General features: G+C 39.5%; 1 protein-coding gene and 1 pseudogene across 1 annotated transcript; one reads left to right on the forward strand and one right to left on the reverse strand.

Moving 5' to 3' along the window:
• Window positions 1-6,046: 6,046 nt before the first annotated feature.
• LOC124092255 (olfactory receptor 7D4-like) lies at window positions 6,047-6,985 on the forward strand. Its single transcript, XM_046443722.1, has one exon. The coding sequence runs from the start codon at window positions 6,047-6,049 to the stop codon at window positions 6,983-6,985; it is 939 nt and encodes a 312-aa protein (XP_046299678.1).
• A 7,446-nt stretch (window positions 6,986-14,431) lies between these two features.
• LOC124092326 (olfactory receptor 7D4-like) lies at window positions 14,432-15,423 on the reverse strand (annotated as a pseudogene).
• Window positions 15,424-21,143: the final 5,720 nt, after the last annotated feature.

Below are 21,143 nucleotides of genomic sequence, written 5' to 3' on the forward strand. Positions count from 1 at the left end.
TGTCGAAAACTGGCGATGGTGATGTCAGCTCTCCAAGATGGTGGCCGCTGGCTTCCTCGGTGGACTGACCGGTGTGGAGGACAGAACTGGACCCCTTCCTTCCCCCTTCTCAAACCCAGAACCCAGCCCAGAGCACAGTGAGGCCACAGCCAGCAGGAGCCCACAGAATCTGCAGCACCATTTCTCTGCATTGCTAGCTCGCCGTTTCTAGGGACGCCGTTTCCCAGTGCACTGCAGTCTCTAGCAGCGGGGCAGGCTGCTGAAAAAACAGCTTGAATCTCCGGGCGGACAGTTCACTCTCGGTTGAGCCCCAGTAAACGATCCTCGGGTGATGGAAATCCTTCCTCTAGGTTTCGGTGCACCCCAATTTTGCTGGAAATTTCTAACAAGATAGCTTTTGGCCGTTCTAACTCGTCATTCACCAGCGCAGTTACGTGGTACATGGGGGTGATGCACTCCATTCGCCGCCATCTTCCCGAGTCCCCCTTCCAATCCTTCCTGCCAATCTCTGCATCTCGCCGCTTCCCATTGGCTGGTTTTGGCGTCCAGCGGCTCCTCCAGAAACTGTTCCTCACCGAGCCCGGGAGGACGTGGCTGGTGGAGAAGGGGCGGGGGGAACCCTGAATATCTTATTCCAATGCATCTGTTCGGTGTTGCCCACGAGCTCTGCTGCTCTGCGCACTCCCTCCCCAGTGGAGAGCATGATTGGTCACCTGAACACTCTCACCTGGCAGTGAGTTTGGTTTTAATGGCAGTGTCCTTCTGTTTCCTCCCTTTATCTGTGTAGTCTACAAGCTTTTTCGTCTCCTAGGAAGAATTCATGGAGCAGGAATTCCCTGAAAGAAGCAGCAGCAGGGATCACCATTAATTAGAAGTGTGCATGCAGTCAGCAGAGGTAACCTACCTGCTGTATTTATGATCATCCAAATCCTCAGAATACTGGCCTTGGTGGCTGCCAGTGCCTAAAAGGGAAATTGATAAATGAGAGCCTTGAGGACAGATTTGTTGAGATGCTATAAATAAAACCTCACATGTGTGATTATGTCACAGGAACTACATTAGGAAAAGTACCAGCACCTTCTCATCTGATTTTGCTCTTAAATCCTCTTCTTAGAGAATATTTAATATTCCTACTGTAGAGTTGAGTATTTGTGTCAAAGAGACTTAAAATAAATTCTTAAAAGTCACACAGATGAAAAATGAGTGAACCAAAATTTTGTTCTAGGAAGTCTGACTCAAGGATTCAATTTCTAAGTCATACTCTCATGCTGTAATTTGGAGCTGCATATGTCTAACATAATTATCACACAAGAGGAGTACAATAATAGCATTAACAGTAGTAAGTTGTTTATCAAGATCTCACTATATAAAAAGGCATATCAAATTTGTTTGCTTAGAAAAATTCACATAGATAGGGGAATAAAAGCAGTGAGAAGATGATGAGACTTATTGATAATTTTTTTTTAAATGCTGGTAAGTGATACACATTTAAAATGGACACAGACTACCCCTGTCTCGGTGAATCAGTGTTATGAAAAACTCTCCTGGAGAGTGAAGGATGTCCATCCAAGCGTGATATTGTAGAGGGGTAACTTCTGGTGTAGCCTGCATGCTGTGTTTTGAACTCAGCATGTGTCTTTTTCTTAAGCAGAAAAATTGGTGACTTGGAAGCAGAAAACCACACAGGACTATTGGAATTTGTCCTCCTGGGCCTCTTTGATGATGCACAACTATGGCGCTTTTGCTTTGGACTCTCCCTGTCCATGTACCTGGTCACGCTGCTTGGGAACCTGCTCATCTTCCTGTCAGCTCTGACTCCCACATCCTGTGTGGATATTCTCATATGTTTCTTAGTATGGGCACCGTCATGTGCTTCCTAACAGATCTCCAGTCTAGGGCAGACTGTGCCTATGCTGCTCCCAGAATATTATTGCACTTTGTGGTGTCATAGTCACATTCGTTTGTGTAGCTGCACTCTGATGTTTGCACAGCATTGACATGCCTAAAGATGCATTTGACAGTTGTCCAGCAGGGCGTGGCTGTGATACTTTTCAATACTTCAGTTACTGTATCTAGGAATAGAACTGCTGGATATTATGGTAATTGTGTTTAACATTTTGAGTAATAGCCAAATTGTGTTTCATCATCCCTGCCACATTAAATGTTCTCACCACAAAAAAGGTAACTTTATAAGGTAATGCTACATTATAATATTTAACAGTTCCATGATGTATATGTACCTCAAAACATCACATTGAACACAACAAATACATAACACTTTATCTGTCAATTCAACAAAATAAATATGGAAAATGCAAAATTAAGACAAAATTGAAAAAGAAAAGGATCTCTTTGTCTCCTAACATCATGTACTCTAAAAGATCCATAAAATCTGCAAAGCTATTTCAAGGGAGACATATCATAGAGGGATGCTTCTTGGGATGTGTCCTCTTAGGTATTAAACTTTCCTTAGTAGATGGTTGTGACTTTTCAATCAAATCAAAGAGAAAAGGGTTTCTACTTGAAGGAATTATATTCATCTCCCACTAATGATGCCTTTGCAAACACAAATGTCATGGAAACTTACCATTCTACTATTTTCTCTGCACACAGAGGGACATGGATTATTGGAAGAGATGTAGGACTATAACATAATTTATTTAACGAGGAGCTCTGGGAATTCAACCCTTGAGACAGTGGAAACTGTAAACATGTTCCCGTTGCCCCTCACTTCTAATTCTCTGATACCAGCCTCTGTGAAAAGTCAGTGGTCTTCTTGGGGACAGATCATGGAGAGGAGACAGCCTCAGTGACAACCATTGGAGAGAGCTGGTGTGCCTCAGAGAAGCAGGTGGAGTGAGAAGGGAGGCGAGAAAGTGGATCCAGGCTTTGCTTCCAGACCTCTCTTTCTCTGTTTTTATTCAGTTTCCTTCTCTCCTCTTTGGAATCTAGAGCAGTTCTCTCTTGAGAATTGTTTTCTGGAGAGTTTTCAACTCTTCTCCACTCTCTATTAGAAATTGTAGGCTCCTGTCAGATTTCCTGCACCCAGTTATTTATTTGTTATCTTCTCATCAAACATCTATTATGCATGAGGTACTGTTTTGTTTTAAATTTGAACTTTTGTTATATTCCTATTTTTCCTGAAAGATTCCATTTGCTTGTAGGCCTTATTACTTCATTACTGTTGTTATCATTTCACCTTCCTGCCTACGATAACATCTACAAACAAAAGTTATTTCTGAGGTTCAATCCTCGGTCTAATTTACTTTCCTCATATTACCATTCCCTTTAAATGTTCAGGAAAATATCAAATGATTGAAATCTCAGGAGACTGTCTTGTCATGTTCATGATTTTAACACAAATACCCTAGTGTTTTAATACAAGCTCTCCTGCTGCCTGTGGTTTGCAAACAAACGTTCTTTATTGGGTTAGAAAAGTATCCTTGATTTCCTTGTTTGCTGACAGCCTCATCCCTGGCATCTAAACACAGTAGTGGATATTAAATTTTCCCAAATTCATCTTTTCTTTTGTTATTATGGTTAAATGTATCTTCATTGTCCTGTTTCTGTGATTAATCATGTTACAAACACCCGATGTCTAACTGGCTTCCATTTCTAGAACTGATGTCAATTGCTCATGGTGTGCTATTCTTTTTGTGTCTATGTTGTGTGGTGCTAGAAATTGAACCCAGGGCTTTCACATGTGGGGTAAGTGCTCTACCCCTGAGCTCCATCCCAGATCTTAAAAAGACATATAAAGGCACTTATTTAATTTTACTAGTTTTTGTCTAAACGTGGGAATGTGACAAGCTAGGAGATTCTTTTGATCATAAGGTTGACATGTTGGTCATCACATTTATTATACACCCAAGCCTTGTATTTGCCCAGCACCTAAAATGTGACAGACACCAGGTAAGTCCCTGGAAAAACATGTGATAAGCCCAAACTGTGAAAACAGAGGGCCACAATGATCACGACTTTACCAATATGATGGGGACTCGGGAAGATGGAAGCAGGCTCTGCCTTGGACCGCACATGCTCTATCATCCCCTCCTCTCCAACAGGGCACCTGCCCATTCTGTTCTCCCAGCCTAGAATGCTTTCTCTTTCCTTCCCTCCTCTCATTAGCCATGGCCCACCCTTCTTGTGTTAGTCCAAAATTTCCTATGTCAGAGAGATTCTTCTACTCACTTTCCCAGAGTAGCGATCCTCAGTTAAATTTTTTAAAGTTTTTAGGCTATTTTCCTTTTAAGCATTGATAATATTGAGCCTTTTGCTACCATGGAAATGGTAAACATTTATTTTGGGTTTTTTTAAATTTGTTCTTTCTAGTTATATGTGACAGTAGAATGTATTTTGATGTATTATACATATATGAAGCATAACTTCCCGTTCTTGTGGCTGCACACAATGTGGAGTTACACTGGTTGTGTATTCACATATCCACATAGGAAAGTCATGTCTGATTCATTCTATTGTATTTCCTATTCCCTTGCCTTTATTCCCCTTTGTCTAATCCAATGAACTTCTTCTATTTCCTCCTACCCACCTTATTGTGCATTAGCTTCAACAGAGAATATTTGGCCTTTGGTTTTGTGGGACTGGCATATTTCACTGAGCATTTTTTATATATTTACAGGAAGGCAATAATCTCACACTTCTTTATGGCTGAGCAATATTCCATTGTGTATGTATACTTCATGAAAATATTTATGTTTAAAACTACATTTCTCTTTTAATATTCTCAAGGTAGTTTGATATATAGAAACTGTGAACAATGAAATAGAATCTCCCACATATATGTTTTGACAATTAACTTTGCTAATGGTGACACAGTGTATATCCACTCAACAGCACAGGTGCATGAGCACACACAATAGTATACTTCTTCTATTTTATTTTAATGGTGGTATCTTTTCTCATACCCCACCCCAATATACATTCCACATGCTTCCGACTCTCAGAGGAATTCACTGAGCAGCTTTTCTGAACAAAAGAACCATAGGGATCTTCATTAATTAGAAATGCTGTATGAAAGTCAAAAGGGGTAATAGACTTGTTTCATTTATAATGATATGAATTCCATTCTTGATAGCTGTCCCATTTTAATAGTAAAATTGATACATGATAGCGATGAAAGACAAATTTATTTTGATGTTTAGAAAAGACATTTACGTGTATCAAATGCTCATCATATGTTCCAGGAACCACAGTAGAAAAGCCTGTGTGTATCATCTCATTTATTTTAACTATTCCATTTTACTTTTCACCTCCTGTTGCAAAAGTGAAGGATTTTCATCTCAGAGAGTTCAAGAAAGTTTCTCAAGGTCATACAGATGATAAGTTGGTGGACCAATATTTTATGCTCAGAAGTGTGATTCAAGAGAAGAATTTCTAAATCACATTTCTAATCTGGATCTTGGGAAAGTTGCATATTCAAAATAATTATCATGGGAAAAGATGTCAATGAAAGTATCAATAATTAATAATAACAACTATCATTTCTTGAAATTCTAGTGTGCACAAGGCATTTTAAAACCTTACAACAAATGTAACGATCATCATCATCACACTTTTAGAAAGAAAACAACAAAACTCTGAGAATTACCTTGCACATGCTTGGGAAGTGTCAAGTCATAGGATAAAGGATGTTTGAGTTGAAAATGCATGTTTAATCACTATTATAGAGCTATTGGAATAAACATGAGGATATCCAAAGAAAAGATATGAAATGTTTTTAATTATTTTGGACAGCTCCAAAGAAGAACTTATGTAGGGCTATCAATTCAAAAGAAAAACCCAAAGTAGTAATCTAATGATAAAAGAGAGATTCGTGTTAAAGTAATGAAAATGGGAATAACTGTACACACTTAAAATGGAAATGCATTGCCCATTACTTGAATGCACCATTGTCTTTGGCAGGAATCAACAGGGATAAAGAACCTCCATCCAAGGGTGAAAATATAAAGTGACAACTGCCTGAGGTGCCACCTGGGTGTTCTTGGAGCATTGCTCTTGCCCCATCTGCAGCAGATACATGAATGACATGGAAGCAGAGAACCACACAGGAGTATCCCAATTCCTCCTCCTGGGCCTCTCAGGGGACCCAGACCTGCAGCCCCTTCTCTTTGGACTGTTCCTGTCCATGTACCTGGTCACAGTGCTTGGGAACCTGCTCATCATCCTGACCATCAGCTCTGACTCCCACCTCCACACCCCCATGTACTTCTTCCTCTCCAACCTGTCCTTTGTGGACATCTGTTTCACCTCCACCACGGTCCCCAAGATGCTAGTGAACATCCAGGCACACAGTAAAGACATCTCCTACAGAGGCTGCCTTACTCAGGTGTATTTCTTTATGATTTTTGCTGGTATGGATAATTTCCTTCTGACTGCAATGGCCTATGACCGCTTTGTGGCCATCTGCCACCCCCTGAACTATACGGTCATCATGAACCCCAGGCTGTGTGTCCTCTTGGTTCTGACATCTTGGTTCATCATTTTCTGGGTCTCCCTGCTTCATCTTTTACTGATAATGCGTTTGAACTTCTCTGTACACACAGAAATCCCACATTTCTTCTGTGACCTGCCTCCCCTTCTCAAGGTGGCCAGCTCTGATACCCACATCAACAACATCATCCTGTATGTAGCAACTGCCCTGCTGGGTGTGTTTCCTGTCACTGGGATCCTCTACTCTTATTCTCAGATTGTCTCCTCTTTAATGAGGATGTCTTCCACTGAGAGTAAGTGTAAAGCCTTTTCCACCTGTGGCTCTCACCTCTGTGTGGTCTCCTTGTACTATGGGACAAGTCTTGTGGAATACCTCAGCTTTACTCTGACCCAATCTTCCCAAGGAAGCACAATTGCCTCAGTAATGTACACTGTGGTCACCCCCATGCTGAACCCCTTCATCTACAGCCTGAGGAACAAGGATGTAAAGGGGGCCTTGGGGAGACTCCTCAGCAGAGCAGCCTCTTGTCGTTAATGGAACAGTGACCTCGGTGCAAAGTGGACATTGTGCTCCTAAGGCAAATGCTGAGTTTCAACATCTTAGATCGTTTTCTTTCCTAAGACAACATGCTTCATTTTCTTTTATTCAGAGGCAATTGGGAGTGACACTTGTATATATGATTTCGTTTTGTTTCTCCTCAACAACTCTAAGTAATTCCTTTTGGATATTTCTTACTTATATTTAGTCCTTAAAGTTTCATCTTTCATCAATTTGTTACAACTAAATCCTAGTATTTCTACCTTGATGTTTAAAGCACTTATCATATTATGTGCAGACATGGTTTACTCAAAATTTATCCTCTTAATGACATAAGTGATATCACTACAAAGAAATGATAAATATTAAGGTAAAGGATATTATCCTGGTTTGATCATCCCACAATGTATGCATGTATCAAAACATCACCTTGTTCTCTCTTCCGTTTTCATGAAATTCCACCAATCTTTCTTTTCCTTTTTTTTAACCTTTAGCTTCCATAGATGAGAGAAAACCTTCAACCCTTGAATTTCTGAGTGTAACTTATTTCCCTTAACATAAATTTTTCAAGTTCCACCCATTTTTCCTGCAAATGACATGATTTCTTTCTTCTTAATGGCTGAATAAAACTCTATTGTCCCTAAATATCTCATTTTCTTTATCCATTTATCCATTGATGGACACATACACTGGTTCCATAATTTGTCTATTGTGTGTTGGATGCTATAAACAGCCATGTATCACTGATGTATGATGACTTTAATTCAGAGAAAAGGGACCCAGGCACAGAAGACAGAGGGAAAAGAAATACTGGGGAATTATATTGGCCAAGTTATATTGCTATACTCTGTGCATGTACAAATATGTAACAATGAATCCCACCATTATGACAATGCTTCAATAAAATATAGAAAAGATCACAATTCTCCCCATAAATGTATATACTTACTATGTGCCCATTAAAATAAAATTTAACTGAAAAATGAGCCTCTTGAATGGTAATGCTGTTCTCCTTAACTTGATTGTTTTCCTGTTTTCACTGGATGAAATAGAATGAAAATCCTACCATAGTAAAGGCAAATTGATTGCCATAGAAAAACTGGGCTTATTGCTTGTAGATGTCTGATGTTTCAATCTTGAAAACATTTCTCTGAGATATTTTCTGTCATTCACTCCATTCTCAGAAGACACTGAGATTAAGATGGACCATAACCTTGCAAACGGACACTGAACTCACACTTCTAACTTGGACACTACTTTTTATAAGACATTGACTATATTCTCAACATGGAAGCCAAAAACTATCTTTGAAAGAGAGTTTGGCCATTTGGCTCACATTGATATAATGCCCAGGGTAGTCTGAGATATGTCTATATTCTCTGTTATCCTCCCTCCCTCCTTAACTCTCTTCCTTTCTTTTTGTCATACTCCCTTCTTTCTAACTGTTGCATTGGTCAATGTTCATTTGATTCCTTCCTTCTTTATCATAATAATCTACTATATTATACACAGAAGTATTCAACCATTGGTGAACACTTGGGTGATTTCCATCTTTTGCATATTATGAATAATGCTGCTATTAACATGCATTGATGCTTATTTAAGCATTTGTTCTCAATCATTTGGGGGATTTACCTAGGGGTGAAATTACTGGGTTATATGATGATTATATCTGTAAATTTCTGAGAAATCACGTCACTGTTTTTCATAGTGGCTGGCATATTTCACATTTATTGCAGGGTATCAGATGATAATGTCTTCACATCATTGTCAATATTTGACATTTTCCATTTTTTTAAAACAGCCTTCCAGTGGATATGAAGTGATATATCATTTGATTTTCACTTCCCTAGAACTAATTGAGCATCTTGCATGAGATTGTTTACAATATGTAGCAATTCATAGACCTTCAGTGGAGAACTATCTTTTCAGCCCTTTACTATTTTGTAATTGCACAGTTTGTATTTCTGTTTTTGACTTGTATATATTTTGGATACTTGCTTCTTGTTGCAACCCATGCAGCATCAACAAATATCTCAAGTAGAGGTGATAGGATATGGAGAAAAACACAGAGACAAAGAAAACACAGAGATATTTTCAATTAATGCTAGGGCCAGGTGGGACATTGCACTCCGATGGAGGAAGAATGACCCAGAACTAATTCCCCAAGTCTATTATAGCAGGTCTCATAATCAGGGAATTAAACTATAGGGGAATTATAAATTGTTCAAGGCTTGCAAGTTATCAAGAGCTTTTTTGTGTGTGTGCACTAAGAAGTTACAGAATTAGAAACATTTTTTTGCAGCTATCCTACTGTTGCAGTGCTAGGAACATCCTGCTATTATCCTGCTGCACCCAGGAAGCCCATTGTCTGGAACAGCTGATAACTGTTAGTCAGAGCCCAGAGTCAAGGCTGGTAATATCCTCACATTTTGGCAAGGAATGTTTTCCAGGCTTGATTTTGCTGACACAGCAGGATCTGCTCATCCCTCTCCACATCTTCTTTATGAGCTATATGTTTTAGATACTGCTATTTGCTGTATGTAAATATGTGCAGATATTTGCTCTAGATATATCATTAGAGTAGAGAAAAGGGAATGGGGGAAAGAGGAGAAGAGTGAAAGGGAAATACTGGGGATTGAATTAGAACAAATTATATTCCATGTTCTTATGTCAAAATAAATCCCAATATTATGTACAATTAAAAAGAGCTAATAAAAATTATAAAAAATTGCTTAATTCTGTGTGATATTTTTTCACTCTTAAAGTATTCAGATTTTTATTATTAACTATAAACATCATGATGTACAATAGATTATGGAGTTATTTCTTCTAACTGAATTGTTTTTCTTTCAACAACATCTATCCAATTCCCCACCTTACAACTCCGGTAGCCACCATTTAACTCTGTGTTTCTGAATCAGATATATTAAGATTCCACACATGGTAAGGTGGTGCAATATTTGTCTTTATAAACCTGGCTCATTTCTCTTAACAGTATCATATATACCTACTGGGTACAATGTGATATTTTGACACATGAATACATTTTGCAATGATCAAATAAAGGTAATTAAAAACCCATCACCTCAACCAATTAGAATTTCTTTGCATGTGAGAACATTCAACGTTTTCCCTTCTAGCTGTTTTAAAATATACATCATTGTCAACTGTAGTCACTTCAGTGTGTTGGAAAACATGAGGAATTATTCCTCCTCTCTAACTGACTCTGTTCCCACTGACCAACCTCTACCCTCTCCACTACTTCTCCCAGTCTCTGGGAACCATTGTTCTGTAATCTATTTCTGTGAGAATAACTGTTTTAGATTCTTCATATGAATCAGATCATGCAGCCTTTGTCTTTGTGTGTCTGGCTTATTTCACAAAATGTGATCTTCAAGTTTCATTAATAATGTTATAAATTACACAATTTCATCATTTCATAGTTTGAGTATCTAATTGTAAACAGTTTGAGGAGATTTCATACTTGTTCTTCTTTATGCATTTAGTGGAATTGATTAGTGAAGCCATCAAATCATTTCCTGGTCTTAAAAAAATACCAAATCTATCTTTTTAGTGATTATTGGTCTATTCAAATTATCTTTTTCTCCATAATTCAATCTTGGTAAGTTGTGTTTGTCTAGGAATTTATCCATTTCTTCTAGGCTAAAAAATATGCTGGCATATAATTATTCATGACAGCCTCCTATGATTTTTGGTCATTCTGTGGTTTGGGGTTTAATGATTCCTTTTTCCTCTCTGATTTTATTCACTTGAGCCTTCTCACTTTGGTCTTTCTTATTCTAGCTAAAGATTTGTGTAGCAATTCAAAGGAGAAAAATTATTTTCATTTACTCCTGATGCATTGGTTGTTCAAGAATATGTTTGTTAGTTCTACATATTTGTGAGTTTTCCCAAGATTCACCTAATTTTTATACCATGGTACAAAAATGGGTATAAAAAATCTACTAATTTTATACCATTGTGCTAATAAAAGATACTTAATATAATTCCAACCTTTAAAATCTTGTTAAGGCTCATATGATCATTCCTGGAGACTCCCCGATGTGTCATTGAGAATTACATGTATGGGGTAGCTATTAGATGCAATGATGTGATTCACAGACTTATCTAATGACCTCTTCTAAGAACAAGTTCAATGCAAAGGGAAGAATTTTTTACTTCTAGCCCACACAGTACACAAAAATTGACTCAAAAATAGTTAAACAGTTTTAATGTAACAGTGAAAAACATAAACCTCTCAGAAAAAAACAACACCTTCATTACATTATATTCTGCAACAGATTCTCAGACATGACATTGAACCCACAAGTAATAAAATAAAAAAATAGTTATGCTGAACTTCATCAAAGTGAAAAAATTCCATGCCTCAAAACACATCATCAAGATAGTGGAGCACAGTAGTGGCATAAAATAAGACACAAATAACAGTGGAAAAGTACAGAGAGCCAAAAACAAGTCCACAGATGTATGGATCAATTAATGACCAACTGATTTTGACAATTTGACATGAACACACATTGCACAAAAGAGTCCCTCAGTTAATTATGCTAGCAAAACTGGATATCAGATAAATGAAATCAACCATACACATAAATCAACTAAAAAATTATACCAACTCAAAATCACATCACACACACACACACTTTAACTCAAAATGAATTAACACTTTAAATGTAAGACCTGAAGCTTGGAATTACTAGAAAAGACCTTAGGAGAAAACTCCATGATATTTGCTTGGGCAATGATTGTCTTGATATAAACCTCAAAGCACATGCAGCAGAGCAAACATAGAGCAATGAGGTTGTGTCACACTAAATAACTTCCCCCAAGCAAAAGAAATAATTTTCAGAGTGAGGACTCAACTTAAAATTAAGATAATATATTTGGAAACCACACAATAGATGAAAGGGAAATATCCAAAATAGGATCCTCATATAATTCAATAGTAAAAAAAATAACTTGATTAAAAGTGGGCAAAGAAAACTAAGCATGATGGTACACGCCTGTAATCCCAGCAGCTGTGGAGGCTGAGGCAGGAGGAATCCAAGTTCAAGGCCAGCCTCAGCAAATTAGCAAGGCCTTAAGCAACTTGGTGAGATCCTGCCTCAAAATTAAAAAAAAATTAAAAAGGGCTGGGGATGTGGCTTAGTTATGAAGCCCCCCACCAAGTTTCAATTTCTAGTACAAAAACAAACAAAAAACCAAGCAATCAAAAAAAGGGCATAAAAGTAGTTAATAAGTATACAAAAATGCTCATCATCTTAACCATCAGGATAATGCAAATTCAAACCAAGAGGAGATGACCCCTCACACATGTTAAAATGGCTATTAATATAAAAGATAACTGGTGCCCTGAGGATGTCGAGAAAGGGGCACCCTGGCACACTATTCATGAAAATGTAACTTACTTATCCATTATGGAAAGTGGTATTGAGATCCCCCAAAAACAAACAAAAAATATATAGAACTACCATATGATCCAGCAATTCTAAATCCAAATCATTTCGCCAAGCACAGCAGCATTATTCACAATGCTCAAGATACAGAATCAACCTCAGTGTCTAACACTGAATTAATAGATAAGGAAATGTGGTGTGTGTTCAATTTGGAATACTACTCATGCTTAAAAAGGAGGGACTCCTATCATTAGCTACAACATTGGATGAACCTGTATGATATTATATTAAGAGAAAGAAGCCAGAACTAGAAAGACAAACACCATACGAGCTAACACATGAGTGGATTTTTAAAACTAGAGCTCTTCCCAACATTAAAATGTGGCTCTGGTAACCATGTGGTAGGGAATGGGGTAGGCCTTGACAAAGCACACAAAATTTCATTTAGACAGGAGGACTACCAACAGAGAGATCTACTGTATATCATGATGCCTGTAGGTAATATCCATAAACCGAACACTGAAAAAAAGTTAAGACATCATACAGAATGGGGAAACATTTACAAAACACTTAGTTGATCAGGGCCACGACCAATATTATACATAGAACTTCTCAAGTTTGAAATAAGTATAGAATTACAAAGTGAACAAAAACTTTTTTGCACAGAAGATTCTACACTACCGATGACCACATGGCCAGTTACTCAGAAGGAAATGAAAACAACACACAATGAGAGAGGTATACTTCACACCCAAGGAGGCTCTGCTTGTGACAGACATACAATAACAAGTATGGGCAGGGTGTGAATATGTTAGTATTTCCATTAACATTTACATTAGCATGTAAAATGTGGCAGGGATTATGAGACAGTCTGGCTGTGGCTCAAAATGTCTAACACACAATTACCACAATATGTAGTAGTTCCACTCCTAGATACACTAACCAAAGTATGGAAAGTAACACAGCCACGCCCTGCTGGACAACCCTGCAATGCATTTTGTGCAAACATTTTAGAGCACACCTACACAAACAAGCACAGCTATGACACCACAAGGTGCTATCATGCTGTGGGAGCCTCGTCTGCCCTTGACTAGAGGGTTGTTAGGTGGCACATGACTTTGCCAAGACAAATAAACATGCCATGGATATCCACCCAGCACTATGCCAAAGAGCCACAGGGTGAGATCACCCAAAAGCCATCAGTGGATGAATGATAGCTGGTGTGCACACACACCAGGACCACACTCAGTTACAGGCAGGGATGGAGTGAGTTACAGTTGTAGAAATTAAAGAACAATAACAAAGAATCAGAAGTGGGGAGACAAGGAAAGAAGGTGGGAGTGAGGAGAGAGAGATAGACAGCAAAAGAGCAGGGATCACAAGCAATGCAGCAGTGACAGTGGTTCCGGGGACACTGGACCACTGGGAGACACATGAAGGATCCCTGTCAAAGGTGCATTCTGGCTCTGGTGGTGACAGTCTAATCATTCTTATTAGAAGAAGTGGGACACCAAGAGGAGTGCAGGAATTTCTCTGCCTTTTACTTCAACTCTCTAAGGAGACTGAGATCTCAGTCTTCTTTGCACAGAAGATTTCTAAACTACCACCAGATTTGAAGTAAAAGGCAGAGAAAGCTCTGGGAAATACTCTCATGATTGAAGTCACCCATGTGGAGTGACAAGCAGACCTCACATGCTAAATGGTTCATTTTGATGATTTTATTTGCAAACAAAGGATGAAAATCTGGGAAATAAAATTTTGGTAAATAGCGATACTTTCAGGAAACCATGTCAATACTTGATACAAGTTCTTTACTTGAATTGGGAAATCAGGAATATCTGTAAGAAAACATTCTGAGTTTTTAATTACATTGATCTTGTAAAAGAAAAAAAAAGTTAAAAGAGGAATTCCTAAGGCTGTTTATAAAGGAAAAGTACAAAACAATAAAATGCAAAGTGAGTTCCTTTGTGAACACCAGCAATTAGGCACACCTTTTAGAGAGGAAAAGCCAGGATATTAAAATTCACATTTGCCTCAGGGGACATGACATGCTCTTATTTCTGAGGTCAATGATCCATCGAGGACAAGAGGCTACCCTGCTAAGGAGTCTCCCCAGGGCCCCCTTCACATCCTTGTTCCTCAGGCTGTAGAAGAAGGGGTTCAGCATGGGGGTGACCACAGTGTACATCATGGAGGCGATCATGTTTCCCTGAGAAGGATGGGTCATGGCATAACTGAGGTGAACCCCAAGACCTGTTCTGTAGAACAAGAAGACCACACAGAGGTGGGACCCACAGGTGGAGAAGGCTTTAGACTTGCCCACAGAGGAGGACATCCTCAGTATGAGGAGACGATCTGAGAGTAGGAGTAGAGGATCCCAGTGGCAGGGAAGACACCCAGCAGGGCAGTCACCACATACAGTAAGATGATACTGAAGAGGGTGTCAGAGCTGGTTGCTTTGAGAAGCTGAGACAGTTCACAGAAGAGATGAGGGACTGCAGTGCCACTGGAGAAGGTCAGTCGCTTCAGGAGTAGAATGTGAAGCAAGGACACCCAGAACATGATGAGCCAAGACAGCAGCACCAGGAGGACACACAGCCAGGGGTTCATGATGTCCGTGTAGTTCAGGGGGTGGCAGATGGCCACGAAGCGGTCAAAGGCCATCACAGTCAGAAGGAAATTATCCATACCTGCAAAAATCATTAAAAAATACACCTGAGTAAGGCAGCCTCTGTAGGAGATGTCTTTGCTGAGTGTCTGCATGTTCACCAGTATCTTGGGGACCGTGGTGGAGGTTAAACAGACTTCCACAAAGGACAGGTTGGAGAGGAAGAAGTACATGGGGGTGTGGAGGTGGGGGTCAGAGCTGACGGCCAGGATGATGAGCAGGTTCCCCAGAATGATGACCAGGTACATGGACAGGAACAGGCCAAAGATGAGGGGCTGCAATTGTGGATCATCCGAGAGGCCTAGGAGGATGAATTCCCATACTCCTGTGTGGTTTTCTGCTTCCATATCCATGGATTTTCTGCTTAAGAAAGAGATGCATGCTGAGTTCAGAACACAACAGGCCACTCCAGAGGTGACCGCTCTACAGTATCACCCTTGGATGGACGTCCTTCACTCTCCAGGAGAGTTTCTCATGACACTGATTCACTGAGACAAGGGGTAGTTTGTGTCCATTTTAAATGTGTATCACTGAGCAGTATTTAAAAAAAATTAACAATAGGTTCTCATTTATCATCTTCTCATGGTTTTAGTCCCCCATCTACATGAATTTATCTAAGCAACCCAATTTTTTGTTGATATGCTTTTTTACATGGTAGGATCTCAATAAAGAAGAGAATTCACTACTGTTGATGCTATTATTGTACTTCTCTTGTATGATATTATGTTAGACATATACAGTTCCAAATTATAACATGAGAGTATGAGTTAGAAATTGAGTCCTTGAGTCAGACTTCCTAGAACAAAATTTTGGTTCACTTATTTTTCATCTGTGTGACTTTTAGAAATTTATTTAAATTCTCTTTGACACAAATACTCAACTCTACAGTAGGAAAATTAAATATTCTTTAAGAGGAGGATTTAAGAGCAAAATCAGATGAGAAGGTGATAGTACTTTTCCTAATGTAGTTCCTGTGGCATAATCACACGTGTGAGGTTTTATTTATAGCACCTCAACAAATCTGTCCTCAAGGCTCTCATTTATCAATTTCCCTTTTAGGCTCTGGCAGCCACCAAGGCCAGCATTCTGGGGATTCGGATGATCATAAATACAGCAGGTGGGTTACCTCTGCTGACTGCATGCACACTTATAATTAATGGTGATCCCTGCTGCTGCTTCTTTCAGGGAATTCCTGCTCTGTGAGTTCTTCCTAGAAGAGGAAAAATTATGTAGACTGACTATGCAGATAAAAGGAGAAAACAGAAGCTCACTGCCATTAAAATCAAATTCAAGGCCAGGTGAGCGTGTTCAGGCGACCATGTTCTCCAGTGGGGAGCGAGTGCACAGAGCAGCAGAGTTCATGGGCAACACCCAACAGATGCATTGGGATAAGATATTCAGGGTTACTGAAGCTGAGTCACCCTAGAAAAATAAAAAAAAATTAATTCTCACAGATCAATGTTTACATTCCACACGATAGACAAAGGGTGGTTATTGTGAGTGCCTGAGAGTGCTCATTAGGTTAAGGTAGGGTTCCTGGAGAAACAGTTTAGCCTGGAATGTGGGTAAGATATACCTCCCTGAAACAGAAATATTTGGACAGAGAGAGGAAGGATGGGTTACTGTCACCAGAGGGACTGAGGAGAGAAGAACTGTTCTAGGCTGAGAGGACAGAATGTGCAGCTGCCCTTTCCATGGGGCTGGTATAGCAGGGGAGGGTGGGGTGGGGGCAGGAGGGTGGAGTGTGTGAGGCCCAGAGTAGGGCTGCCTGTGGTCCCCCATGAGGTCCTTCCCATATCAAGATTTTCTATTCACTTGTGGGTCTGATGGTGTGAATGTTGGGGCTCATCATGGGTCCTTCCAGGGCCTCACGTGGGTCCTGTCACCTTGTGGGTGATAGAGAAATCAAATTAAAGGTTTCGTGTGTAACAACAGTTGAGACTAAAAAAGCAATCTATTACCAAAAGAATCCTCCAGATTTTCACGTGCCTATGTATGTAAACAACATTGGGTTTTAAGGATGATTTGAAGATCATACTAAAGATTTTAAAAAGCCAACAGATAACTAGCAGTTAATATCAGTAGTAGGAAGGAAAGCCCAGTCACAGAAGGATGTTGGTCAATATAATTCATCAGAAAAAAAGGCAACTGAATATAAATTATAATCATAACAGAAAAATGCATTTGAGAGAATTTAACTGTTCTCATTCTGCTAGGAGCCAGGGATGATCCTGTCGGTAAACAAAAAGAAACCAAGGACAATTTCCTAACCCAATAAATAGCAGTTATTTTCAAATCACAGTCAATAGGAACACATTCATTAAAATACTAGAACACTTATGTTAAATTCTTGGATGTGCCAATGCATTCTCCTCCAAGTTCAATCTTTTAATATTTTCCAGAGTATTTTAAGGGATTTTTAACATGAGAAAATGGAACTGGAGTGTATATTGAATGTCAGAAATAATCACATTATTGGTAGGTGCTATTGGGGACAGGAAGATTAAAGGACAAACATCTCACTATGGAGGACTATCAGTAAATCAAATTTGACCATAAAAATAGGAAATAGACCAGAAAGATCCAATTAAACTAGAAACAAAGTAGACCATACCTTCTTCATAATGTTCTCTGGTGCATTGTTAATAATTAAATAATTAGATGCAGGAGACCACAGTTTATGGGAAAGAGTGGAGAAGAACAGGAGACTCTCCAGAGTCTAACTCCGATTGGAAACATGCTCTAGATTCTAAAGGGAAGGAGACAGAATTAAAACTGAGAAGAGGTGTCAATGAAAGCTCAAGATCCTTCAAGGTACAGGGACTACAGATTCAAAAACTAAGTAAAACCGGGTCATTTCTAGAGTCTTCCTCGCAGAGACAGTGCTCAGTGCCCACGTCCTCCTCTCCTTCTGACTCTGATGTCCTCACTGGGACACACCAGCTCCCTCAGATGTCTGTTGCTGGAGTTTGCCTTCTCCACATTCTGTCCTGAGGAAGACCAGGAAGGAAGCTGGAACAGAGAACTGTAGCTGAGGAGCATCAGGGGCAGGTTTAAACCTTGGGCATCTCAAGTGCTGAATTCTCAGAGCTCCTGATTAGATAAATTGTGCTATTGTCTTTCTGGTCTCTAAACATTTAAACTCCCTTGGGGTAAAAAGAGGATAGCAGAATGGAAAATTTTCATTCAATTTCTTTTCTATGTAGGAAGCACTGGGATGAGATAGCTCTATTTTCTCTAAGGAGAAACTGTTTCCCCTTCTGGTTTGATTTGAAGGTCACCAGAAGTTCTCAAAGAGAAGTCTCATGTCGAGAAGGAGCACATCCCAGTGTTAGGTGGGAGATAAGGGTTGGGAAGAGACCACCCCCTTAGGGCTCTGGGTTGCTCCCAGGCCCTCACAACACCCCACCTCAAGCTTCTTCCTATGAGGGGACACTGGATCATCTTATGGTTCAAAGGAGGAAGCTAGACTACCACCAGGGGAATTTGGGACCATGGAGGCAAAGTCCCCAATCTTGGAGATACACAGTAGACCCAGTTCTCAAATTAAGTGAACTTGTTGCTAGTTAACATGTCATTAGCATTGCAGATTGCTTCCCCCTGTGCATTTTCTGGGGTGGGGGGGAAGAAACTTATGCATGGGCAGCAGTAAAGAAATTATATAGAATTCAGCTGTCAATCAAGATGCCAGTCAACCCCAGATCCACCAGGGGAGAAGGGGGAGAACCAGCACAGCCCAACAAAAGCCAGCTCCACTGTGTGGCCTGGGCCTGGAGTTCCCTGGCAGCTCAGCCCCCAGCTCTCCCAGAGTGTTCTCCTTTGCTCTCAGTAACCCCTGTCTCCCTGCCAACCTCTCGCACTTCACTCAATTCTTTGCTCATATCAAGAACCTGGAACCAGGATACTCTAGGGACCCTGCCCTTGTGCTGGTAGCACCAAGAACCATCTCTCTGTGACTTGCCTCTCTTGAAACATGCACTGGAGGTTTCATGGTTTCATTTTGTGTGCACTATGTTGTGGAGGCAAAGAAGTCCTTTCTTGGTGATTACTTTTCTTAATTTATTTTCAAATTTATTTATTTTTAAAGTTATAGATAAAATTGTATGTTTAAAGTTTGCACATATTTTAAAGTATTATAAATTGTAAAATTTCAACATCTGAAAAGCTAACACCTGCATTATCTCCTATTATTATTGTTCTTGTGGTAAAGTACATTGATATCCACTACTCATTAAAAAAAGATGCATAATTATTCACTATAGTCACCCCTATATACAATTCATCTCTTTAATTTATTCCTCTCATCCACCTGGAATTTGGAATTATTTGAAAATTTTCCATCCACACATTGGTCTCCCAACTTTCCTTATCTTGGGTAAAGTCCATTCTGCTATGTTTATCAGACCAAGTTTTAAAATTCTACATACAAATGAAATCACGAGGTATTTACCCTTCTTGCCTGATTTACTTCACACGATATACTGTTCTCCAGTGTCACCCATGTTTTGAATGACAACATTTCTTTCTGTTCATGCTGGAATTGTATTTCATTATGTGTGCATGCCACATATGTTTTATCCCCTCATCTGTTGATGGATATTCAAGCTTAGCAGTTGTTCATGGCTTAAAACATGGAGTGAAAATACCTTTTAAAAGTACTGGTTTTATTTTTTCAGGCATATACTTTGTTCTGGGATCATTGGATCATACAGTAGTTTTATTTTTAATTTTTTTGAAGAAATTTTTTATTGTTTTCAGTAATGTTTGTATTAATTTATATCACCACCCACAATATCCTTACCCAAGAGTACCCTTCCCTGAATATTTTCATCAAAATAATCTCTTAACAACCATTCCATCAAAAGACCCCCTAAAGTACAAGAAATACCATCAGTAATTCATAAATGGGATGGATTCAAACTAAAAGCTTCTTTTCAGCAAAGGAAACAATCAATAACAGGAACATAGAGCCTACAGGTTGGGAGAAAATCTTTACCACATGCACATCAGATAGAGCATGAATTTCCAGGATATATAAATAACTCAAAAAACTTAACAACAAAAAAAAACCCAATTTGTAAATGGGCTACAGAAATGAACAGACACTTCTCAGAATAAGATATAAATTGATCAACAAATATATGGAAAAATGTTGAACCTCTCTAATGATCAGAGAAATGCAACTTAAAAGTACTCTAAGATTTCATCTCACTCCTGTCAGAATGGCAGTGATAAAGAATGTGTCCCAGCCTGAATCCGACCCATGTCCCTGCTGTTCTCCTTCTCAGGACCCTCTCGTGATCTCTGACACACATGACTCTCAAAGAAAGTCCCCAAAGACCACATTAGTCTCCATACCCATCTAACACAGCAGTGAGCACCACTTAAATTATTATTGTGTAATTATCCAGTTAGTGATGGCCTCTTACAAATCCCCTCCTGGGCTTTCCATCCATTCCTTTGGTAAGTGCTTCATGTATTGAGAGGTTTCTGTCTACCTGATAATCCCCTTTCCCTGTGCTCACTCTCTCCTCACCTAACTCACAGGAAGTCTTCATTTCTAACACAATAGTTTGCCCTGAGGTCTACAGGGACCACATGTATCCATCCCCCACCATGAGGAAGGGCATTTCTAGTCTTCTGATTCTGGAATATGCAGTGGCAAAGTCAAGAGTGATGACTTCATGTCAGTCCAGCAGGACACTCAGAGGCAAGTCTAAGGGAGCCCCTGTGGAACTAACACAGCCCCCAGGGAGAAACTCCTGTCTGTGAAATTAAACTCTGTGAAGGGAAAAGCACAGTCAGAGCAGCAGCTTAATGGGCCCTGGGAGATGGTTTGAAGACAGATAAAGAACTCTCTTTAAGTCTCCAGTAGAAGGAGCTTATTGATGGCAAGCAGTTGAGCAGACCCGAGAAAGGAGACAAACAATTGGAGAACCAAATGTGCCTCCAACAGCTGTCTTAGGGAGAAGGAAGTGGCAGAAAGTCTCCCTTTCTACCCTGTGGGAGCAGAACTGTGTAAAGACCAGGAAGCTGTTAGAACAGTTAATTGAATGAGGTGCTCTGA

Source organism: Marmota monax, unplaced genomic scaffold, assembly GCF_021218885.2.
Source record: "Marmota monax isolate L192 unplaced genomic scaffold, Marmota_monax_Labrador192_F-V1.1 WCK01_AAM20220418_F8-fsc00102, whole genome shotgun sequence".
In the NCBI taxonomy this organism is placed as follows: Eukaryota; Metazoa; Chordata; class Mammalia; order Rodentia; family Sciuridae; genus Marmota; species Marmota monax.